Raw genomic sequence first — 26,554 nt, 5'->3', positions numbered from 1 at the left:
ATAACATATAAGAAGAATAAGGTAGTATAAAAGCTGAAAGTATATCATTTATAATTATTATAATATAATTAATTAATTATAATTTAACATTATATAAGGTATATCAAAACATTATATGAAGTTCATATTTTTAAGTAGTAAATGTTTACATAATCATTTGTTGTAGTTAATTAATTATAAAATTATAAAATAGAGAATTAAAAGTGAAATGTTCCTAAAAAAACACCAATAGATGGAAAAAGCTCTACGCCATGTTGTCTTTTTTTTTTTTTTTGTTAATTTGGGTTTTCAGTTAAGATTGCAAGTGAGTATGATATTATTTAATGACTGCTTAAAGGATCATATTTTAGGGTTATCTTATATAATCTAATAAATTTGCATTTAATTAGTCTTGACTTAAGCTTTCAATATTACAAGTCTCCGCATCCATCATAACAATTGACATAAAAAAAAAAAAAAAAAAAACGTTCCCAATTCCCATGCCCATTTCCAAGAAATGATGAAAAAGTCATTAACAGCATTAAAATAAGAGAGAGAGAGAGAGAGAGAGAGAGAGAGAGAGAAAGATAAAGTCGGAAACCTGCTGGTTCAATGGAATTGCCTACGAACTTCCAAGGAGCTTGCCAGCCCGACTTTGTGTTTTTTCTGTTCATACTATGACTGAAGAAAGCACTACTATGAAACCTTAGAACTTGGAAGTTGAAAGTCAACACTGAATGGAAGGAGAGTCAGGGCCAACTCCGTAGTGTATTAATTGGTGGAGCCGTAATTCATACAGTGTTTTCCAAGGTCAAACCTCTACGGTAAAAGTAGCAAAGATCTTGGTCTTCAAGTCCCGTTGACACGTATCCCTGCTTCCGGGGCCCCAGTTGAGCAAGGAAAACGATTCTGGTGGTCCTCCTGCTCCTGGATTCTCTGGTTATTAAGCCCTGAATAAATAAACATACTGCTCTGTAACACTAATATTACAAAATCAACCATCCCAAAAACAAAAAAAAAAAAAAAAACTTGAGCGATTGAATCAAAGTCCGTTGCTCATTTATTATGAAATATTTGTATTTAAAAGAGCATATCAATTCAAACTCAAATATAAATAATTAAGTTTAAGTTTAATTGAAATTTTTTTTTTATTTTATCACCAATTTAACTGAGCAAACTTAAATTGTTAAACTTTTTTTTTTTTTTCAGTTGAATACAAATTAAAAAAATAAAATTCATCGAGTTAAGTTTTGAATTTCCAATTAAGAGCCAAGTTGATCCTTTATACTATTTTGCATTGGGCAGGCTCCATCGATTACAAGCTAACCTTGATACAATGTCAACATTAGGTCAAAGCCAACAGGGATAAATTTTGCTTCATTAGCAACGTCTATTCAGTTTTTTTTTTTTTTTTTGCAGGCCAAAACATGGTAGCCCCAATTTACCCATATTTCTTTTACCCAAAAAAATTTCCCATTTTTTCCAACTATTTTCCTAACGTGACAAGCTGAAAAAAATTAATCATTGATTATATACATGCATCTTCAAATCATTTATAACATAATTCTCTACATTAGCAATTCACACACATTAACTTTCTCTCACTATTTTTTCAATCCATCACTCATTTTTGTGAAATTATAAAATTAACTTAAACTATAATTTAGTATATATCTCGAAGTAACAATTAGATTATTCAAGTCAAGTTTGGATTGGATGATTTGGATGGGATTATTTTGTGTCAAAAAATTTAAATTATTTCAAATTTAAATTTTTAAATTTGAATCATCGTATTTGTATAATTTTGAATATAAATTATTGTTTTAAAATCAACCAATTGAGTTTTAAATTATTTTAGATTAACCTTTCAAATTGTTTAAATTTAAATAATTTTGAATTAAACTTATTATATTCTAATCATTTTAAGTTTATTTTTGGAGTCAAAGCAATTTTGTTAGCTTGAGTTCTAATATAAAAAAACCTCATAAAATGAAAACTTAATAAAAATAAAAAAGATATAAAAAAAAGGTTTGGCCTTTTTGCGAAGTTTCAAAAATTAAAAGTTCACGCACAAGAAAGGGGATGGATGTGGCAAAAGCGAAGACTTAGAAGTTAAGATCAAATAAAGAAATAAGCGGCTTCCTGAAACGGAAGGCAGGCAAAAGTAACGAGATAGGCACGTGTAAGTACTATTTTAAAGAGCAATAATTCCAAATTGTCGGCTGGGCTGGGATGGGCCTACCCCAGTGCTGATGCTGATGTAACTAAAGTGACGACGCCTACGTGTTCTCATTTTTGATACCTTTCCCTTCCATCATCCACCGTAATCCCCTTTTTACTCGCTCATCGAAGTTTCGGCGTTTGGCACTTTTTTTGCCATATCTTTTGTTTAGCCACCGTTGTTTGTGTGTGTATATAAACCAACGTTAGACAGCTTAGTCATCTACTCCAATGGAACTTCAAATGGAATGCTTGGTTCTTAATTTGGGTGTGAATAAGGGAATGGAGAGGTCTCGTTGTTCTTCAGCTAAGGTTGAGAGGAAGATCATTGAGAAGAACAGGAGAATTCATATGAAGATTTTGTACTCCAGGCTCAATTCTCTGCTCCCCCATCACAATTCCAAGGTTTGTTTTTTCTGTCTTTATAAGATTAATGCCGGAGATCTGAATTTTGTCAGAATTATTGATCTTGAGTTTTCATTTCAACGTGGATACTGACTGCAGGAGCCATTGTCACTACCTGATCAAATAGATGAAGCCGTGAACTACATAAAGAGCGTGCAAACAAGGTTGAAGGAATCCAGGGAGAAGAAGGAAAGCCTAATGGGAAGAAAGAGATCTTATAGATGCACCGATAGTACTGCAGCTGAAACCACGGTGAACTTGAAATCTCCTGAAATTAGGATTAACGAAAAGGGTTCTGCTATGGAGGTGGTTTTGACTACTGGGCAAGACAGTCAGTTCATGTTTTATGAGATGATTCGCATACTTAATGAACAAGAGGCAGAAGTACTCAACGCCACTTTCTCGGTCGTGGGGAATACAGTTTTCCACATTGTTCATGCTGAGGTAATTAACCACCACTTCTCTCCAATTTCGATATCGATGTTTCTTCTTCTTGTTCACCCGAAGAGGAAATTAGAAGCTGTGCAATCTAATTAATAGAACTTTCAATTTCTTTGGTCCCAGATTGGAGCCTTTGGTGCAGCAAAAATATTAAAGGAGAAACTGAACAAGTTTGTGCATGGATCCAGCAACGAAGAAGAATTGCCAAAAGAGTTATGGGACTACGAAATCCATCCTGAAGAGTGGGATTTCCCAATCATGTAATTCACGTGCATGACTTGACATACCCTTTCTCGATCATGCACAATTAGGCAATCTATAAAACCACAACCTTAATTAAAATAAGAGAGCAAACTTCAAGAGCTGTAGCAGTGAATTTCGACAACTGTACAGCTAGCTAGCTAGGCTGCCTTCTGGTGCATCAAAATTTTCTTCCTGTCTCAGGGTAATATAAATCATGAACCTTACAACGGATGCAATGATATTCCCTTTGTTTCCTTCATCACTTTGTCAGCCATTTGTCCATTAATGGAGCTCATAACTAATTAATTAAGTGGACTTCAAACTTTTCGAAGTGTTTCTAGAGAGTAAGAGCAAAGATTGTAGAAGTTTTTATCTTTTATCTTTTTTAATTTCATTTTTTTGGTATATGAACAATTAAGGTTAATGTGTCTAATTGTTACAAGTTTCAAAATTTTTAAATTTCAAAAAAGAAAAAAAAAGATAATTTTAATAACAAGTTTTGTGAAATGGTTGGAATATAATAATTAATCTTAAGTTTCTTTTGATTAGAAAAATTCCTAAATTTGATCTAAGCAGGATTTTGCAATTTAGATCTTACTGCGATGTGCTTAATACAATGTTTTGAATGAGAAGAAAATAGATTTTGACATTGATTTCTCTTGAAACTGATCAGTCTCTATAGATACGAAGATATCGTAATTGCAGAATGTTGCATAGAAGATGCCATGCATGCCCATATATGGATCAGATGATACAGTAGCATAAATAAAGAAGGTAAAAAATTAAGAAGAAATGAAAGCTAGATCCAAAAGTACATTCAGGGAGATCACTCAAGCCGTTCATGGTTCATGCTGCATGCGTGGTAAAAGAATTACAACTCTTGCAATATCACTTTTTCTCATATTGCATCCTCTAATTCATTCCATTTGTTTAACATTTTGAAGGTTGTAGCTTAATTACTCTAATATATATGAGATTAACAGTTCTGTTTTAACATATATTTTCTTATGATATCAGAATCAATTATCACATATTGTATAAGAATTAAATAAAAAAAAAAAGTCTTACCCTGAAAAACAAGTAAGTGAATAATTATAGAGTTGAAGGTAATTAGGAAATATAAAAATGACCTTTCTTTGACTTTTCAAAAGAAATGTTAAACTTGGGACAATAAAAACGTATGCAAACAAAACAATATTCATGAAAAAAAGGTAACATAAAACCACAAATATACTGTTACACTTGATCCTATAATCTTACAGTTTAAAGATTTCTTTTTTTTCTTTTTTTTTGTCATTTAAACAATATCTCATTAGTAATTTTTCTTATTCTTAATCACGTAAAAATTAAAATCTTGGGAGAGTACTGAAATTGTCACAATGTTACTACTGCTCTGCACAAAGCACTTTTGTCAAACAAAAATTAAATCACTCTCTTATGCATTTGATATTATAGTTCTTCCACCTGAACCCTGCCTTCCTAATTCAGTTTTAGTTCTCAATAGAAATCTTGAAGACAATAGAATTGAATTGTTATGTATCGGCACAAGAGAGTGGAGTTTATGTATCTAGAAGACAAGAGCTGATGGAACCATCCCCTGGAAAAGAGTTTCATGTTCTGTTACCAACTCCGTAAATTCTTATGTTTGTGCTTAAAGATTGAATCATGCCTCATAAGTTTGCCAACAATTATGCACAATTTAGGATAGATTGCAAGGTTTAGCTGAAACTTGAACGGCAAAATGGTCACTCTGGCATCTGATCTCTTAATTCTTCTTCACTTGATAATATTAAAGGAAAAAAACTAAACTCTCAGAAAGTCTATCTTCTATCAGTAATTTTTTGTATGATAGCTTTGACATTGTCTCCCAAGGAAAGATGAAAACGTGACAAGGCAACAATTTAGTATAGATAGAAGACCGAGAGAAAAGAAAGAAGTTGTTTACTGATGTATTAGCAGGAAAGATGAAAGACAGGATTAAAAAAAAAAAATACTGAATTGCATTCCACCCATTCTTTCCGTCTCTAAACAAGCCACCTGAAAAAAATAATTGATATCTCGAGAATCTTGGGTTCGGATTTAAATTAATATATAAAAGACGTCTCTAATATTCTTTATTATTATTATTATTTTGCTCTACTTCTGCGACGCAAAAAGAAAAAAAAATTTAAAAAAATTGCTGAGCTTCTTGCGATTCGAAGATGACCTTGTAAAAGATATATAAACAATGGGGTTAGGAACTTTTAGTAGGTTTTCTAAGTAGAAAATGAGTTTATTCTCGAGCAGTGAATTCATATTGTTAAAAAGGAAAAAATTTTAATTTTTTTGTGTGAGTTTTCATTTTTGGTGTAGAGAGAGACCAGAAAAAACAGGGACAGTAAAGAGATAAAAAAAAAAAATCAAAATGAAGTGTTAAGAAATATTTTTTTTGAAATTATATTCATAATCAAATATTATATCAATCGAATAAATCATGAAATACTTTATGTAGAGAAATAAGATTAAAAATACTTTTATCCGAATATAAAAATTTTATTTTATCTTAATACAAGAAAAGAAGAAACTCATTTTTCATGGATTTGGACGCCTTCAACTGGATCAAGTGTCTTGGTATGTCTTCACCTGACATCTTGCGTTGCGAGAAAGAACGTCTTTAAAATTGTTAAGAAAAAAATTTTGGTTCTTGATATATCATTTATGATAGTTAAAGATTTTAAAAACGACAATACATTTTCACCAAAACAACCAAATGCAAATAAAAAAAGAATCACTTCATAGTTATTGCTTGAGCATTGAGGCATTAATATTATTAACGAATGTTTTGCACGGACTATTAAGTGATGTCAATGAATGTAGATAATAATGTCCTCGCCTACCTCTGTTAATTATTGTTGCAACAATGGCTCTTAAGTAGAAGAGGTATTTATGAGTCTAGCTTGACTGGATTGGGTTTTTTGAGTTTTTTTTTTTTTTTTTTTTTTTAAGTTCAAGCTATATCCAATCTGCAGATTTAACTATTATTCTATTATTAGAATAATAAAATGTTTTATTATTTTGAATATAATTTGTAATTATAAAATAATTTAATCGGATTGAATTTGAATTTAAAAAATTATGCTCCAATTCAAGTCAAATTGAATCTGGACAAGTAAGTCAGTCTTTCTACTCTAGGATTCGAGAATCAAGGGACTAGTTGTGCAATTAATATGTACCTGTAGAATCCTAGCAAAATTCATTGTATGAAGTAAGGAAAATTAAAAAAAAGAAAAAGTAAATAATTAAGCATAAAAACTAATTAAAACTCAGCAACTGTATGGATCATGATGCATTAATTTTATTCGTTTGAATTCTGTTTCTGAATTGATAAATGGCGATCCAAGAAGAAGAATAACATAAGTTTTACGGACAAAAAAAGAAGTTAATTTGTCAAATGAAATTCAGTTCCCCCTCACAGATTTTGTATACCCTTTTCCAAGACGATCATGATGGCACATTTTATATGTATAGTTAAGCAATTTGATGGGCAGCCTTGATCATCATCCCAAAAGCATTCTCGATACATGACTTCAACTTTTGAGGATCTATGTAGTCTTTCTCTGTTCCCACAGCAACCCTCAGCTTTCCCATGTAACTAAACAATGTTATGGTGAGACTCTACAAAATGCAAACCAATCCATTATCCCCAAATTATATATACAAGTTTAGTTGGGCTTGGTTTTCTCCACGTGGAGATGGCTTAAAACCAAAACCTATTTATTAAAAATTTTTTAGTCTTTTCATACTTGGTTATAGGGTTTTAAATTCTTATATGATTTAAAAAGAACTATAGACATCAAATTTTATTTGAAACATTTTTTAACATAATTGACCCAGGGTTTATTTGTGAACATGGGCCGAAACCATTTAGTAAGATCATTTACAAACCATAAAAAAGCCCACAAATTAACCTATTTAGAAAATCAAAGTTAACTTGGGTCAAATTCGATCAATATAAGTCAAAATTGCATAAAAATCGGTTAAAATAGATAAAGCCCAAATTAATTCTCAAAATTCACGGTCTAATTAAAATCAACGTGATTTAAAATTAAATTTAAAGATTTTTTAAAACATTAAAAATTTTTATTGCACTGGAAGAAGTACATACCAAAATATCCCTATAAAAGATGTTTTCGTAATTTGACCTTGTCAAACTCATATTTTCATGAAACTTTTTAGATCTTAATTTTATAATATTTTATGATTTTTGATGCATTTGAAATCATAGCAATACCTCGAAAAGTGTGAAATTATTAAAATATCCTTATAAGGGTATTTTTGTAATTAGACCTTTAAAAGCTTGGATTTTCATGAAATTTTTCATATCTCAATTTTATAATATTTTAATATATTTTGGTGTTGTAAAATCTCAAAAATGAGCATAAAAACATTGATTTCTAAGAAAATAGCTTGAATATAAAAAACTTTGCACTAGGGATAAAATGATCTTTTCATATGTTTAGAAGGCATAAAAATCTAACATATATAGTGAATAATATGAACCATTAGATCTTTTATTAATATTGATCCAATGGCCAAAGGTGGTTTCCTGAAAGGAATAAAAAAAACAAACTTTGACCATTGGATGAAATCTCATCCAAGGGTCCATATTCACTAAGAATGAGATCTTTTTCTTTTGGGGAATTTACCAAATAAAAAAAAATAAACTGGGTATGAAAAATCAAAAAGGAGGATTGGGGGAAAGAATAGCAAAACACATAAAAAAAGAAGAAGAAAAAGGCTGTTAAAAAATAAAGAAAGTCGAACAAAAAAGAAAAGGGTGAAAAGTTTTGTAGGAAAAATGTCTGTCGATTGCCAAAGAAGAGGGGGGAGGGATTCTCTGGAAAAAAAAAAAAAGGAAGGCTTCTAGTGGAGTAAGAAAAAAAGAGAGTAATTTTATGAGCTAAAAAAAAAAAAGAGAGCAAGAGAAAGGATAAGAGAAAACCTAAAGGCAACAACCAAATGATAGGCTAGTTTTTTTCAAAAATAATTTAAAAGAAACAAGCAGAAAAAAATACGTGAAAGAGAGAAACGAGAGGGCTAGAGAAGAAGGAAGCAATATGTTAAAAAAAAAAAAGAAGAAAAGGTTGAAAGGAAGCAAAAACTCGTAAAAAAAAAGTTGAAGAAGGCTGAAAGAAAGGAAAGCCTAACATAAAAAAGTGAAAAAAGAAAGCTGCAATAGGAAAAAAAGGAAAAAGAGGAAAAAGTAAGAAACGAAAAAAAGTAGAGGTAATAACCAGTCTAGTTTTTAATAAAGATACCTGAGAAAACAAAACAAAAGGAAAGGGAAGCATAAATTTGAAAACAGAAACTGGGAACAGCAAAAAAGCAAAAAAAAAAAATTAAAAGAGAACAAAAAGAATCACAGCAGCAACCAAAAAAAAATTTGGGCGTGAAGAATCAAGAAAGATGAGAAGAAAGAACCAAAAAGCATGCATTAGAAGTACACACACCAAAAGCGCCATAAACAATTACGAATGAAAAAGAGTAAAACAACCAAAGAAAGAGGTGCCAGCAGCTAAAGTTGAAAGAAAACTAGAACAAAAAATGCTGAACAGAATAAAAAAAGAGGAGAAGAAAAGAAAAGCAAGTGGAACCAAAAACACTAGGCACGCAGTGGAAGAAGAAATGTGCAAAATTGGGTGGTCACTAAAAAGGATGAAGCAGAAAACGTGAAAGAAAAGGCAAAAGAATATAACAAAAAAAATAGCAGACTGTTGAAAAGGAAAAAAAAGAAGGAAAATGAAAGAAGACATTAGCAAAAACAGGTTTGGAAATTTGGAGCCTCTTTGAGCATATATGCTATTTTATTGTTCATATATGGCTGTTATAAATACTTAGAGTTTTTGTTTTCCTATCTTTCTTTTGTTTTTGCATTGAGTTTACATGTAAAAATGTAAAACCTTGTCCTTTTTCTCATTTATTGATTTTTTTTTTTGTATAGGGGTGCAAGAGATATGGTTTATTTTGCATGTAGATTGCATCAAAGTTTTCATCATTACTCCTAATGTTATGTTTTCTTTATATATGAAGTCAATTTCTTGTTGCTTTCACCTCTACTGAAATCACCCTTTTGAGTTTTCAATTTAAATCTTCTTTTTTTCTTTTTTTTTCCTCTTTTTTTTTATACTTTTGTTTGTTTTGTTTTGTTTTTCATTTTTTCATTTTTTTGCGCACCTCTTTCTCATCTTTTCTTTTTATTTCTTTTTTTCATTGATCCATAAATGATATTTCGATCAAAATCCTAAACAATCCAATGGCAAATCATGCCTTGGTTTAATTCATTATTTTTTAATTTGAGTATTCATATCTGATCAAAATGGACTTTTAAGGGATTTAATGTAGACTAGGGTGAGGGGTTATGAAAGAAGTGGATGAAATGGGCCAAAATTGTATTTGAAGGGTACTCAAACCAATGATCATTTTTTCATATAGAGCACCTTGATATTTTGCTCCATCATTTTTTTCTCTTTTTTTATCATTTTTCAAGAAAAATTTGAACATAATAAGGCTTTACCTCTGAAATCACTAAGGATAAACAAGCTTATCAAACTTTGCCCTCAGTGTGAGGGTGATCCTTGATTAAGGTTTTTTAAAAAAAATTTAAACAAGCTCAAATAGAGTAGTAAAGGATAATTTTTTTTTTTTTTTAAGAATAGAAGAAAGATGGCCATTTCTCATCTCGAACATGAATGCTCTCAATGAAGAATATTTATTGATCAAGAGTAGATTTGTAAATGACCAATTGTAAAGATCATATGTTACATCATTTTTTAAATTCTTCACCACATTTATCTTCTTTCTTTTTAGTAGTCTCAATGAATCAATAGTTTCAACTTATCAATTGGATCATCATGAATGATGTTTTTAAAATCAAATCCTAAATTATTGTCATAACTGTTTGAAAACTCACAATTCAGAATCAAAGAATGGATATAGTGTAAGGATGTGAGAAGGTAAACGTATGTAACGGTGATTCACATAAAAGAGGAATATGACATGAAAATGCATTAAATCTATCACTTTTATGAAAATAATGAAAAATAAAAGGAAATCCATGTACATAAAAGAGATCCATATTCTCAAGAAATTCTAAGATGATAAGTAATTTCAATTAGCCTTTTCAAAATCATGGCCTTGGGTGATTGGATAAAAAGTTTTTATTAACATTCAATTTTCCTGATTTGTCGAAGCTAATCGAGCTTGCTTGGATCAAACTTTGTATCTTATGCTTGAAAGTAGGGCATGGTTCTATAAAGTAACCCATATTCCTATTATGGTAGTCACATGTGACATTAACATTGTACCATTTGGGATAGAGTGGTTTCAAGGGTTTCAAAAAGATTAGGGATACTAGGTCATTCTTGACCAATTCTAAAAATAGCTTAGTATAGGTTATGGGAATATGATCAACATATGCTTTCTCTTGGTTGTCCCTAGATCTTTCCAAACTACTAGCTTGATTGTAATGCCTTGAAACTGGTGTACTAACAAAACTAGGCTCATATGCGGGTGATTGAAAAACTTATTGATAGGGACTTAGAGTGATGTTATTCAAGATTAGGCAATGAGGCTGGTAAGAGAGTTGTGCAATATTATTGGTTGCTAAGTAGTAACTAGGATGAACATATGGTGGATATTGAGTATAACTTCTGAATTGTTGCCCCTCAAAACTTATGTCTTGGGCTTCATCTTCTTCTTTCTTAGCCATCCCACATTTCTTAACACTATTGGCCTTTTTTTCCTCAAGTTTGTCACTCATGATGGCATTTCAATAATCTCCTTTGAGATCACCATGTCAGCAAAGTTTTTATTGTATTTTCTATCATCTTTTTATAATAAGATGCTTTTAAGGTGCTAATGAACAATACGGTTATTTCTTTCTTAGTCAAAGGAGGTTGAACTTGAGTAACTATATCATTTTATTATTGGCTATATTCTTTGAATGACTCTATTGTCTTTTTATCTATGCTTTGTAAATAAAGGCTATCAGAGGCCAAGTTTATGATATGGTAGTATTAATTAATAAATGAGCAGACCAAGTCTTTCTATGTTTAAATATAGGTCTTATCCAACTAGACATACCATCTTGCAGTAGACCCAGTGGGGTTATCTTAGAACACGTGCATAAGTAGCTTTTCATCACTAGCGTAGGCAATCATTTTTCGATAATACATAGTGACATGTGTTATCAAGCACTTAGTACCATTACACTTTTCAAACTCAGGGACCTTGAATCATTTAGGACTAAGCAGAGGCTAACTGCATCCATGAAGCCACAAAAGTTTATTACTTTGATGGCTCGTAGTCTTTCCTTCAACAAGTTTATCTCATGTTTAGACCTTGAGTCCTCTAAACTATCAACCACCTTTAATGTCAACTTTTCGTTCTTCTTGAGGTCATTTGAGGTGGGGATTAGGACTAACTTTGTTATCTTTTCAGTAAAGACAGGATTAGCAAAACTTTGAAATTGCCTTTAAATTAGGGTAGATGGCATTCCTATGTAAGTTTACCCTATAGGGAATGTGAACTGCTATGGTGATGTGCCTTAAATGGAATGGGCATGATATGTGTTATAGTCAGAGGGATACAATAGGTTAATAACATTTTATAACATATGGTTTTTATGTCTAGCCTCTTCCTTTACAATCATCCCTTTGTTTAGCTTGCATGGCTTTTCTAAAATTTTGCTCAACTCCCTTTTAAGCTTTTCTTAGGCTTTCTCCAACTTCTCAATGTAGTTTGCATTGTCTTGTTCTATTCTTCTTGCTTGAGCTTGAGTATTGTACTTGTGGTAAGTTAGTCGAACTATGTTTGAACCTTAATTTTTTACAATTAGGGTGCAAATTTAGATTGATGTTTATATGACCATCAGATTATGCATGAGATTGAATGTAGAGATGCATGAATGCAACAAGAAGGATTTAATGATGTAAATGCATGCATATACAATAAAATAAAATAGGTTAGTAAATGTAATATATACAAAGAACAATATAATATATACAAAAGGATAACGTAAAGGGTTAGTATGCAAAAAAAATATATAAATTTATAAGTAAAATAAATGTCCCGTCATATATCATATTGAGGATTTTCTAACACAAGGGAAGGCATGGATCTAACTTAAGTTTGGACCCTAAAGGTTTACTTGTATGCTAGGTTCAAAAGTTTGATAGTCTAAGGGTTCCCAAATTGTTTCTTACATCATTGTCCATTATAGACTAGTAAGGCATCCCAATCCTTTCCTATTATAGGTTACAAGAGGAAATGGTTAGATTTGAATGAAAGTTTTTCATTAGCCCATACGAAAATATGAATCTCACAAAAGTATAAGTGCTTTACTCCCTCATAGGGGACAAAATTCGGGTGTAGAGCTCACGTTATGCGTGTGCAAATGAATGATAAATATATGAAAATGAATAAATAAATAAATAAAATATAAACAACGAAAGAAAAAAAAATCTCAAATTTATTAGGTTAGGCTTGGATAATAAGAAATCATTTATTGGTTTGACTCTCAATTTTCCCAATGGAGTCACGAAACTGTTATAACATATAAATCTATGGACCTACTGCTAGATATAAATTAAAAGAGTAGCCACCAATCTTTTTTGTTAAGGTGTGATTGGTCACCTAATAGAATTTGTCATATTTAAAGAGAAGTCCCAAGATTAACTTAGGTATTTTTAAACAGTAGATTCTAGTCTACTAAACTAAATTTTAGGTTCGAGATTATGGTTACGTGTAATGAAAGTTATAGCATCTTCACAGCGCCCATTCAAATGATGATATAAGTTTGATTTTAGATTATCCAAGTATTAATTTATTTATAATTTATCAAAATATTTAATAGTAAAAATTGGTCTTAAAATTACTCAAATTGTTTGGTAGTAATTTAAGGTAATTCTCTTACTTCAGAGTATTCATAGAGACTAGTATCCTACTTTAAAAAGGTTCCGTCGTTGGATTTATTAATATATTTTATTGAATAAATAATTACTAAAATCTTCTAATAGTTTGATAAAATTTACTTTAATGCAAATCTTTCAATAGTTTGATAGGATTTTATTGGGAAATTTATTTTAAGAAAATTTATTAAACCTTTCAATAGTTTGTTAAGATTTAATTTCATATGCAAATCATCCAATAATTTAGTAGGATTGAAAAATATTTTTTTTGAAAATATTTTTTTTTAAATAATTTGAAAGAAAAAATTTAATTAAATATACAAAAATTACCCTACAAAAATTATCTTGCAAATAATATAAATATCATACAATAATATTATAATTATGCAATAATATAATATATTAATCATACAAATAATATAAATAATCATGCAATAATGCGAATAATGAATCATGCAAATAAATATTACATGAAAATAAATTAAAGATATAAAAATCATGCCAACAAATAATAATAATAAAAAATAAAATAAATTGATAAATAAATAATAAAAATATGTAAAAATTAAATAAAAGATAAAATTAAATAAAAGATAAAATAAATCTAACCAGGTCGGGTCATTATGGATCTCATCAAGATCTAAGTCAATGAATCTTCTTCTTTCTTAGCACCAAAATGACACCGTTTCAGCATCCAATAGAAACCTTAAAAATCTGCCATTTCTCTCATTCTTTGCTTTTCTCTCAACAGACTTTGTCCTCTTTTTCTCTGGAAATTCAATAAAAAAAAAAATGATTGCCTAGCAAACCTAGAATTTTGTTGAAAACCACTACACAAAGATGAGAACTGATATCGCCCTTTGCTGTTACCAAACTACTGCGCATCACCACTGTTTCCAGTCACCAATCGGCCTTGCACCTCTGCGAGTTGCTGCCAGTGCCAGAAGCTTCTTTCAAATCTTTCAACCCCATTTTTTATCGATTGAAACCCCATTACAAAAATTCCAAAATAAGAACCGAAATGTTTCACTACCCAAACCGTGGCTGCCAAAAATTGTTTTATTTTTGCTAAGTTTCTGTTGTGAATTGAGTTGTATTTTTGGGTTTGGGTTTGTGAAGTTTTTGTTTGTGGTTGGGGTTCAGTTTCTGGAATTATGTTTTTGTAAATTGCTTTTGAAAACTGGGATGATTGGTTGTTGAAAATTGCTTGCCTTTATTCTTGATTGCTTGATGTTGTAAATCATGGGTATGGGTTTGGATCGACTGGGTATGGTTTTTTTTTTTTTTTTTTTGGCTTTGCTAGGTTGGTGTGTGCTTGATTCTGTTTTTGATTGTGATCTTTGCTTCTAATTTTGGGTACTACTTTTGAGTTGTTACTTGCTCAATGGTTATTGAAACTGTACATGCTGACTTCAGGTTTGAAAATTACTTTTCAGTGCTTGCTGGTTCTTCCTCTAGCTTTCATGACTAAGATTGCTATTGAATATCGACTACTTGTATTATGTCTCTGCAAATTGCCTATTGCTGAATTACTTTTGAATTCGTTTATCTAAGTTGGCTGTTGGAAGCAGTATGTGAGGCCAACTATTGAAAAAAAATTTCCTCCCCCTTTTTGTCTGTTTAATGGTTGGTTCTTTATAAGGATTTAATCCCCTTTAAATAAGGCAAATCAATCGATTAATTTGTGTTGAATGTGATTCGATTTGATTTGATTTTAAAATAAATTGATTTTGAAATTAAATCCTTAAAAATCTCTCAAAATCATTTTCATCAGATTTCATTAAAAATTACTTCATTTTTTTGAGTAAAATTAAATAAAAAAAGTAAAATTAAACAAAAATTGAAGCTAAGAATATAAATTTTTAATTGGGCTCTATGCCTATTTAAAAAAAAAAAAAAAGGATAAAATGAGGTGTCTACACTTTTGATAAAATCTTTCGAGTCACGGATATCGTTCATTCCTATAGCTGTCTTTTAAAAAGATCATGGATTCACATGACAGGAGTTGTTCTTTCCATTTTGCATCAAAATGTGAAATTCATTATTGATAAAAAGATGGTCATTATTGCAGGTGAAGAAGATTTGTTGGTGGTTAAATTATCAATTGCATTATATGTTGAAGTAGCTGAGGAAGTCCCAAAATGTTCATTTAGATCTTTTGAATTCGGTAATGCAATTTATGTAGTTGAAGGATCAAAGGTGCCTATTTCATGTTGACCCAGAGCTCTAAGATGGCATTTAATGAAGTGGCAGGAAAAAAGTAACAATTGTGGGTTGACTTGCAAGGGATAAAACGACTATAGATGATACCTAATAAAGATGATCGGTTTGGTTTAAGAAACAGGCCTACTCAAAAACGAAAAATGAAGTTCATATAAGAGAAAAGAGGTTGGTTCATTTTCTAGGGCAAGAAGTAGAAATTGAAGGCTTGTCTTTTCCTCCTCTTTATGAAACTTTCATATCAGCCTGTTATATCTATCTAGATCCAATAAGAAACATAAAGAATAGGCTTATACCATCATTAGAAGATATATTTGTTGAATTTTCAATACAGATGGTGAGTGAAGGAGAGGTGAAAGAAGATACAAAAAGTCCATAGGTGTATCTTACTCCTTCTGGTGTAGAGCTAAAGAATTGTCATGTTAAAGAGCTATCTGTTATTTTTAAATTTTTTTCAAAGTGATGTGTTGAACCTAATCTAAATGCTTTGGTTAAAAGCATTAAGTGTCTTGTATGTGTGTTTGTTTCCTTATTTTCAATTGAATAAATGACAAGCATAATGCATTTATGACATTTCTTTTGCCTCGATCATTTCAATTCCTTGCATTATTATACATCATTTTATGTTTTGTCCATTTCACTCATTTTCAGGTACTCAAATAATGAATGTAAAAATCATCATGATAATTTTTTAGGATTTGATTTTGAAAATTCTATTTGTATTAGTGAACTTGATGATGAAGAGAATATGGAAGATCATGCAATATCCCTAGAACTATTGAGATTAATGGAACAAGAAGAGAAACAAATTATGCTTCATCAAGAAGCCACTGAAGTTGTGAATTTAAAAGATGAAGAAACTAAAAAAGAGGTGAAGATTGGTACTTCAATGCCATCATTAATAAAGCAAGAGTTGATAAAGCTACTACATGAATATGTGAATATATTTGCTTGGTTGTACCAAGATATGCTAGGGCTAGATACTAAAATTATAGTATATAAGCTACCTGAAGCCTAAGTGCAAACCAATCAAACAGATGTTAAAGAGGATGAAACCAGAAATGTTATTAAAGATAAAAGAATAAGTGAAAAAGTAATTTGATAAGAGATTCTTAGAAGTGGCTAAATATCCTGAATGGGAGACAAATATAGTTCTAGTATCTAAGAAAGATGGCAAAGTGAGGATGTATGTTGATTATCAGGATCTAAATAGAACAAGTCCAAAAAACAACTTCTTATTGCCTCATATTGACACCTCATTGGACAATACCGCTAGGCATTCTCTATTTTCATTCATGGATGGGTTTTTGGTTTACAATCAAATCAAGATGGCATAAGAAGATATGGCGAAGACTATTTTTGTGACATTATGGGAAACATTTTGTTATAAAGTTATGCCTTTCGGTTTGAAAAATGCTGTGGCAACTTATCAAAGCTATGGTAACTCTATTCCATGACATGATGCATAAAAAAATAAAGATGTATGTGGATGACATAATTGCCAAATCCCATGGAAAAGAAAATCATGTGGCTAATCTTAAAAAGTTATTTGAGAGATTAAGGAAGTTTTAGCTAAAGCTCAATCTGGTTAAATGCACTTTTGGTACAACCTTAGGAAAATTACTAAGATTTATCATCAGTAAAAGAAGAATTGAGGTGAATCCAAATAAGATACATGCTATATAAGAGCTACCATCTCCGTTCAGGCAAAAAGAAGTAAAGGGATTTCTAGGGAGGTAAATTATATTGCTCATTTCATTTATCAACTTACAGCCAAATATAACATTATATTCAAGATTCTTCAAAAACACGAGTTAAGAGAATGGGATGAAGATTGTCAAATGATGTTTGAAAAAGTTAAAGAGTACTTATCAAACCCATCGGTATTAATGTCGCTTGTCCCTAAAAGACTTCTTATCTTGTATTTGATAGTGCATGAAAAATCAATTGGATGCGTTTTGGGGTAACATGATGAAACAGGAAGGAAAGAACAAGGCATTTATTATCTGAGCAAAAAGTTCATCGACTATAAGTCAAAGTATTCACCATTAGAAAAGATGTGTTATGCATTAGCTTAGATAGCTCGTTAGCTTAAACAGTACATGTTGTATCATACCACTTAGCTCATTGCGAAGTGGGATCCAATCAAGTACATATTTGAAAAGCCTTCATTATAAGAAAGAATAACATGATGGCAAGTGCTACTTTTTAAATATGACATTATATATGTGTCTCAAAAGGTAATTAAAGGAAATGCTATTATCAAATATCTCGTAGAACGTGCTCAGAAAGATTATGTGCCTATAACATTCGATTTTTTGGATAAAAACTTAATGTTTGTATTGCACATAGATAAATAAAAAGCCTAATAAAAATGCATGGAAGATGTATTTTGATTATGCATCAAATGCTTTGGGGCATGGTATAGGAGTAGTTGATATCTTTAAAAAAAGATTACTACCCAATCACTACAAAACTAAGTTTTAATTGTACAAATAATGTGGCAAAATACAAAGCATGTGTCATGGGTCTTCAAGCTACTCTTGAAAGGAAGGCTTATACATTGAAAGTTTATGAAGACTCTGCCTTGGTTGTATATCAGTTGCAAGGAGAATAAGAAATCAGAGGTTCAAAGTTGATTTTATACCAAAAGTACGTATTAGAATTGATTAAAAAAATTGAGAATATTTGGTTTCATCATTTACCTTGAGAAGAGAATCGGATGGCTAATGCTATGGTTACATTGGTAGCAATTTCAAGCTAAATGAAAATGCTTAAGTCAAACCCATCAAGTTGAGCTTGAGAGAGAAACCAACCCACTGTTCAAATGTTGAGGAAGAAGTAGATGGAAAATTATGGTATTTTGACATATTACAACATGTCAAGAATCAACAATACCCAAAGCATATATTAGAGAATGATAAGAGAACTTTGAGAAGACTGGTGATGGGTTTTTTTCTAGATGAGAAAATTTTATATAAAAGAAGTTGAAACCAAATACTATTAAGATGTGTAAATTCTACTGAAGCCAAAAAGTTACTTGGAGATATCCATGGAGGTGTTTGTGGAACTCATACAAATGGCCATATGATAACTAAACAGAATATAAGAGCATGATACTATTGGTTGATGATGGAAAAGGATTGCATCGACTTTGCTAAGAAATGCCATAAATGTCAAATTTATTCACACAAGATGCAAGTTCTTCTAACATCCTTACATGTTATATCAACAAATTGGCCTTTTTTTATGTGATATGACAAGGCCTATTACACTAAAAGCTTCAAATGGACACCGATTTATTTTGGTAGTAATTGACTACTTAACAAAGTGGGTAGAGGCAGCTTCATATGTTAATGTGACAAGAATGGCGGTTTACAAGTTCATAAAAAAAGAGATCATGTGCTGATATAGACTTTTAGAAAGGATCATTTTAGATAATATTCTTAATTTGAATAATAAAATGATAAATGAGGTTTGTGCTCAATTTAAAATCAAATATCACAAATCGATGCCTTATTGTCCAAATATGAATGGGGTAGTTAAATCGGCCAATAAGAATATAAAAAGAATTATTGAAAAGATGACAGATGTATACAAAGATTGGGTAAAAAAGCTGTCATTTGCAATACATGCTTATTGAACTTGGATTCGTACATCTACAAGAGCTACACCATTTTCATTGGTTTATGAGATAGAGGTAGTGTTGCCCATTGAAGTTCAAATTCTTTCCTTACATTTTCTCATGGAAGTTGAGTTGGAAGAAGTTGAGTGGGTTTGTGTTCGTTATAAATAGTTGAATCTCATTGAAGAAAATAGACTAATTGTACTTTATTATGATCAACTGTATTAAAGAAGAATGATGCGAGCTCATGACAAGAAAGTTCATCTTTGATAATTTTGAAAAGGAAAATTAGTTTTGAAAAAAATTCTTTCTAACCAATAAGAACCTACACCCAGTGGTAAAGAAATCGTTCTCTGGTAAGGCACTAATATTAGCAAGAATGGATGGATGATGACTTGTCAAACCTAGTTAATGTCAATGCAGTAAAAAAGTACTATGACTAAAAAAAAGAAATGAAACGAAAAGAGGCCAAAAAGCAACACAAATTAAAGAGATATCTAAGTTGAAAACTTAAAAGGACGACTTACGTAAAGAAGCATGGAATAGAGTGGGTCAATTCTTAATAAGTGCCAATAGATCTCATTAGTTTTGGAAAGGCTAAGTTTGTTGCATTTTCCAAATGTCAAGGGGTATCAATAAAGAGTTTTCAATAAAGAATCCATGACAAATTAGTTTATGATGATTTAAATATTCATTATATGATTACTTCTTTTCTTTATGTAGATACCGAATTTTGTTTGGGTCTACCAAATGAGATCCCATTTTTTAAATTTTGTTTATTAATATTAAAATTAAAAATGAAAAAAAAGATGGGACAGGGATAGGCATGGTGCCGTGCACGTCACTAGCCTATCCACCTAACACTGCTAACACCATGCCTCTATCAGGCCCTAAGCCAGTCCTCGGCCATACCCATGGAACCCATACCCAGAACCTCTGCACCTCACTTGCCCCAACTACCCAACCTACTCCACTGGCACCCATACCTTGACTACCTATCACCTCCCTTTACCTTGCCACACCCTCCACCACCTACTACCCCTCAAGTTGGCCTTATAAATCCAACCTCTGAATCAGTGACTAGAGGGAGGCATACCTTTGCCCAACACTTTGCCCAACCACTTCTAAGTCCCACATGCCTGCATCTTCACCTAGATTCAATACCTAGCCATTATCTTTCTGGTGACCACAAACTCATCTAGCCTCGTGTGTTCCCAAACCTAACTCCACACATGCCTCCAAACCCTCTAATCCAGGCACTAACCAAACAAAAAAAAACCACCAAAAAACCAATTCCTAAAAACAAAAAAAGCCATAAAAAAAAACACATAAAAATAAAAAATAGAAGCACAATCCTTCTTATAGGGAGGAACCATTAGCGTCGAGCTACCTGCAAAAACAAAAAAATATATATCAGTTTTGTTTTTTTTTTAGAAAAGGGAACACCAAAACTTTAAATCCTAATCTACGCTTATCGGGGTTGTTTCTCCTAAAAAGAAGGGGAGATTTGAGCTTAGAAGATCGAAAGGAGTTTTCAAACAAAGTTTGACATTTTTTGATCACCAGTGACCTTCAACTGCAACCATAAGGTGAACGGTGACGAACCTAGGAGGAGGTAGAGAGAGGGTCTGAGAGAAAGAGAAATAGAGAGAGAAAAAGAAAAGAAAAATGAAATAAAATTTTTTTAGCTTTTATATTAAAAAAAATCAAAATGACATTGTTTCAATAAGGATCAAAATGACGTCATTTTGACCATCGAAGATCTACACGTCCATTTGCTGACCTAACTCGGGTCCATGCAACTGACTCAACGACTCGACTCTCAGCTGCTTGGATCGATTTAGTTGGACTAGTGATGAAACATTGGTCCGCTAAAACCCCAAACCATTGAATCGGTCTGACTAAACTAAAGTTAATTGAACTGCTGATTGGTCCGATTCAGGTAAAATTTTTTTTTTTTTTATTTTTGATTTATTTATTTATATATATTATTTTTAATTATTATTAATAGTTAAGCATGTTTAATTTTCTTGTTAGAATAAATGTTTAATGCTTTTTTTAATATTAATGATATTAGTAAATAACAATAAATCTAAGTCTTGATCTTTTTAAATTTCATTAAAAAAACTAAAATAAACCTTATAAAATTGTAAAAATAATAATAATTAAATGATAATAACAATAAGAAGAATGAAAAAATGATTTCAAAATTTTTTATTTTTATTCTTTTCTTTTTTCTTTAAATAATAATAAAAATAATAAAACAAAATAAATAAATAAAAGAGAAAAATAACCAAAAAATGCTAAAAAAATCTAAAAAAGTGATAATAAGAATAAAGTGATAAAAAATTTTTCCTTGCCTAGATGATGGAAGGAATTTTTTTAAAAAATAATTATGTTTAGATGTTAGGGAATAATAAAAAATATAAATAAATAATAAAACAATAATAAAAATAAACAAATATTAATAATAAAATTTTTTTATAATAAAAAAAACATGAAAAATTAATTTTCAAAAATTATAAAAACCAAATTTGCTTTGAAAATCTGCTTAAACGTTGGAGATTTTTAGAGATGTTTGCATTTTTTTCAAACCCTAAAACTAAAATTCTAAACCTTTTAAATCATAAAATTGAAACCCTAAAACCCCAAACCCTATAATCGAAACCCTAAACCCTCCAAACCCTAAAACTAAACCATTTGAACCCTAAAATCAAAACCCTAAAACCCTTTAAACTCTAAAATTGAAATCTTAAACCCTCTAAACCCTAAAACTAAACCCTTAAAACCCTAAAATTTGAAACTCTAAAATCTTTAAAACCTTTGAAACCCTAAAATTCTAAACCCTAAACTTCCAAATCTTAGACCCTCGAAACCCCAAAATCTTTCAAACCCTAAAATCCAAGCCTTAAAACTCTGTAAACCCTAAAACCCTTAAAACTGAAAACTCAAAGCTCTAAATTCAAAACCCTAAACCTAAAAACCATAAAAATTTAAAACCTTAAAATTTCAAAACTCCAAATTCCAAATTCCAAAACTCTATTCTTAAAAACCCAAAACCTAAAACCTAAATTTGGCATGCAACCCTGAATCATCACCTAAAAGTCATCAAACTTTAAAATCTCGACCTATACCTATATTCAAGACCATTCTAAAATCCTAAGGATGCATGTGAAAATCTCACTTGAAATAATTTATTCTCATATGTCGCCTAGATGATAGGGTATTTAAGAAACTTTATTTCATTAAGTTTTTCATGTGAGCCCTTCATTCACTTTAACAATGGGATTAAAACTATTAAATAAAAATATAATAATAAAATAAGATCTTAAATATAAATATTTGCACCTAACCTCTACTTAGATGTTGGAGAGTCAAGGTGGTCTTATTATATTTAAGAATCTAATTTCAAATTTGCATCTCATCATCATACACAACACCTATTAGCTTACATGCGTTTATTGTTTGCACTCATTTTGCATATTTGTGCCTTTAATTTTTGTTTGCTACTTGATAGTTCCATCATTTACTTTCTCACACAAAACATTAAAAAAACGTAATTTAAAAATGTGGAATAAAACAAACATAACATCCCAAGGTGAATAATTCTTGGTACTCTACCTAGATGTTGGAGAGTTATCAACAATTATCTTTCTCAAATAATGTTGTTTTCATTTTCAAGGGGTGTCGTGGTAAATATCATTTAAAAGCATTATCTTTAAAGTTCTACCTAAATGTTGGAGAATTTTAAGATAATGCTTTAACTTAAAGATTTCTTTGATACTCCTAAATAAAGAGTTTTGATAAAATTAATTTTTTTAAATAATCAAAAGGAATTATTATTAAATTTCAAATCAAAACCATTTCATCCAATACCAAAAATAAAGCATGATTAATTGGTACCAATTTATGAGCATTATGGGGAGTTAAACCTTTTCTATATGTAACCGACTCTCAAACCCAACTTGATTTTTATAGACTAAAATTTATCTTTTTGATAAACTTTAAACAACCCGTTTTTATAGTTTTATTAAAAAGATAAACTTTTAGGTGGCCAATCATACCCTAAAAAATATTAGTGATAACTCTTCCTATTTTTTTTTTATTTTAAAAATCTTAAATGTCGGGTGGTCCCAACTTTGCAACTCTAATGGGGACTTTTGATAGTCAGGCCAAACATTTTAATTATGCGCTATTAATAGTTGTTGGATTTAATTGGTTTTATTTGATATTTAAGTTAATTTCTTTTATTTTATTTTAAAAAAATAAATATACAAGTTAATCAATAAAATTAATTGCATATTAGTTATTACTTTATTTTGATTTTGTGCTTATGATTTATTTATGTTATTTTGATTAATACATCACTTTACACACACTCTGTATATTCACTCGCATGCATGAGCTCTAGACCAGGACTATTTTCCTTTTAAGAAGAAGTAAAGTAGTTACACTATTGTGAGGTGATAACCTTCACATTTGCTAGTGAAATACTTCCACTCAAATTGAATGCTTTTCGTTAGTAGCTTGTAATGGATAAGGATTAGAGAGCCTTACTAGTCTATGATAGATGATGATGTAAGGAATAGTCTAAAAATTTTTAGACGTATAAATTCTAGCCTGGTATATTGTGAGCCATAGAAAGCTTGCCTAGGATAGAAACATGCTGACCTTTTTTATAGAAATAACCCAAATATGTATTAAAATTTGAAAAAAAAAACAAATGGATAATAAAAGAAAAGCATTTTCTTGAAAAGTACAAATTTTCTCTTAACATGTAGTTCATTCACTTTCTAGTCATCCAAATTTTGCATTTTCAAAAATGTTTTAAAATAAAATGAAGAAATTTTTTTAGCAATATCTAACAAAAAAATTTGAAAAAAATGGTTTTTCTTAAATTCTTCATTTATTGGCCGAATAAAAATTAATGAAAAAAGAAAATTCTTCAAATCCTACTTATTTTGTGATAAAAAATGTGCGTTCTTGAATTTTTTCTTTTCCTAAAAAAAGGAGAAAAAAAGAAACTTTAAATTTGAATGTTGTTTCATCTTTCACATTGTTATTTGGTCTTTTACATACATTTTTATCATGTTTTAAAAAAAATGAGGTAGTATGTATGCCTCATCCTATGCATCTTAATAGATACGATATGCATCACATTTCAGGCATAATAATAAAATGATATATACATTCCATGCATATTTTAATACGTATTTACGCACTACATTTCATTACATATTTTAAGGTAGTATCAGTTTCATTAGGTCAACATAACACAACCATTGCATTCCATGTAGACATATCTCATGCACTTGATCGGTTCATACATTCCATACAAGTATGTTGCATTAGTCATAGGAATATATCTCATCACTCATGTAAGTATGTCACTGGATTTTATGCATAAATATTCATGAATGGTAAGGTTTATAGAACCTATATTGCATTTCATGTCCTACCATCTCTGCAACATAATATTACATTCCTTCCATACAAATTTATGGATGAAAATTTTGTTAATTGGGGCCTAAACATGTAAAAATCCATTTGACTTAGGCATATTTACATTCATGACATTTTTTTACATCCTTATCATATTCATGTATTCATAAACATGATTTTGTGTGTCATATAAGTTAAAAATTATTTTTGTGGCATTCATTTAATAAAAGTAATAATATAAAATTTTTTAGCCTAAGTCATGGAATAAATTGTATGTCTTGGTGAAAATTAGAATGGTAAAAATGATAGATCAATTGGAAGCAAGGATTAGTGCTTTGGAGTTAAATCAAGCTCGAGCTTTAGGAGATAAAACAATAGATCGCTCAATTGATAGAAATGGTTGAAGGTAGGGGTATGGCTAAATTTGTTGCTACTTAAGGATCATTGTCACTTTCGATTCCATCAAATCAAAATCAACTTGCTTCTATTGGTTCCAATATTTTTCTTGAGCATACTAAGGCATTGGGTGATTTAAACAGTGGCCAAAGTTTGGGTAAGCTCAAAAGAGGAATGGATGAATTGGCCACACAAATGATTGAAATCAAAAGTTCAATTTCGAAGATAGAGTCATCTGGCTTCAAACAACCTTTACCAACTATCTCAAGTCCAAACCTACACCTAAATTCTTCTCATGACTATTTTCGATTCTCTTTCCAAGCACCTAGGATTAGGGCCTCAAATTTCATGCAACCTTTGGGAATTACACACTTGAATTCATTTCCACCACCTCACATTTCACAACCACTTGTTCAACATGCTATCCTATCACCACCCTCTGAACCCAATTCTTGACTTAGAGTTTCTCAAATCACTTTAAAACCAATTATACCACCAGTTTTTCAACAAAACAAACCAACTATGGAACGAAAAAACTCTCGTAACACTAAAAAAAAAACCTTATTAATCCAATACCCATGTCCTACTCAGAGTTATACCCATTACTCCTAAAAAACTACCTCATTGCCCCTGTCCCTACTGAACCTCATAAACCATCATTTCCCAAATGGTATAAGCCTGATACTCGATGTGAATACCATCTTAGCATCACAGGCCATTATCTGAAAGACTGCACGACTTTGAAACATAGGGTACAAAGATTGATGAAAGTCGGATATTTAGGTTTTGACACCAAAATGAAGCCAGTTATTTATAGGAATCCTTCATTAATCCATATTAAGATAGCAAGTAGTGTTGTAGGCGATAGTCAAATTAGCCAAGGGGATGAACAAAAGGAAGAAGCCTTAAGCCAAAAGGTTATTCTTACTAACAGTCATAATCCACTTATTTTGGATTTCTTAGGTGAGGTAAGAGAGAGTAAGAGCTAGTCTAGCACTTTTTGGCACTTCTTTTAGGATTGTTCTTGATGTATAAATTTGAAACTTTGAGAATAAAGGAAAACTTTTGAATTTGCTATGAATAGACGTCTTTGTTTACATTTTTTTTTATTTATAATAGTGTGCCTAAAAGAGTCTGTGAGAAAGAATGATGGCTACAAATACGTTTTCACTAAATTTTTGAGGTGAAAAAAATGTCTTTAAATAACCTAACTTGAATATATGAGAGAATTTGAGCATATCCTTAAGGAGCAATGTTTGTGTATATACTTTTGTTAAACCTTTAAAACAAAAAGATACTTTTGAAAGTTTTAATAATAGAATTCATGTCATACATTTTTAACTTTTGGTAATTAAGAAAAGGTTCGAAGATAGCGCATCCTAAGAAACAAGATCAGTTAAATTTGCACACTTACAACACTTGAGATTTATCATAATCATGAAAAATAAAATACTCAGATGGATAGAATGGAATGGACCCAATAAGAGATCAGGAAAATAGTTACAAGAATACAACAGAATATAGATAGACAATTGGTAGAATTAAAATAGATATTAACTGGTTGGACAAAAGAAAAAGAAATCATGGGGCTAGGGAGAAAATAGTTATTAAAGCAACATTATGTCCACCTGGGTTC

General features: G+C 30.6%; 1 protein-coding gene and 1 pseudogene across 1 annotated transcript; one reads left to right on the top strand and one right to left on the bottom strand.

Annotated features, from left to right (window-relative positions):
- The first annotated feature begins 2,410 nt into the window (after positions 1–2,410).
- Positions 2,411–3,721, top strand: LOC111283075 (transcription factor bHLH162-like). The gene is made up of 3 exons (XM_022871463.2): positions 2,411–2,604; positions 2,704–3,048; positions 3,169–3,721. The coding sequence occupies exons 1-3, from the start codon at positions 2,431–2,433 to the stop codon at positions 3,307–3,309; spliced, it is 660 nt and encodes a 219-aa protein (XP_022727198.1). The 5' UTR covers positions 2,411–2,430; the 3' UTR covers positions 3,310–3,721.
- A 137-nt stretch (positions 3,722–3,858) lies between these two features.
- The window catches only part of LOC111281595 (wax ester synthase/diacylglycerol acyltransferase 6-like), a 42,401-nt pseudogene continuing 19,705 nt past the window's right edge, over positions 3,859–26,554 (bottom strand).

The sequence above is a fragment of the Durio zibethinus genome, chromosome 5 (genome assembly GCF_047325235.1).
Source record: "Durio zibethinus cultivar Kanyao isolate XHJ-2024 chromosome 5, ASM4732523v1, whole genome shotgun sequence".
NCBI classification, from domain to species: domain Eukaryota; kingdom Viridiplantae; phylum Streptophyta; class Magnoliopsida; order Malvales; family Malvaceae; genus Durio; species Durio zibethinus.
This window is presented reverse-complemented; position numbering and strand designations above follow the sequence as displayed.

Coding starts and splice junctions, on each gene's coding strand:
- LOC111283075 (XM_022871463.2), top strand. CDS start 2,431: ATGGAACTTCAAATGGAATGCTTGGTTCTTAATTTGGGTGTGAATAAG. Junction 2,605..2,703: donor TCCCCCATCACAATTCCAAG/GTTTGTTTTTTC, acceptor TACTGACTGCAG/GAGCCATTGTCACTACCTGA. Junction 3,049..3,168: donor TCCACATTGTTCATGCTGAG/GTAATTAACCAC, acceptor CTTTGGTCCCAG/ATTGGAGCCTTTGGTGCAGC.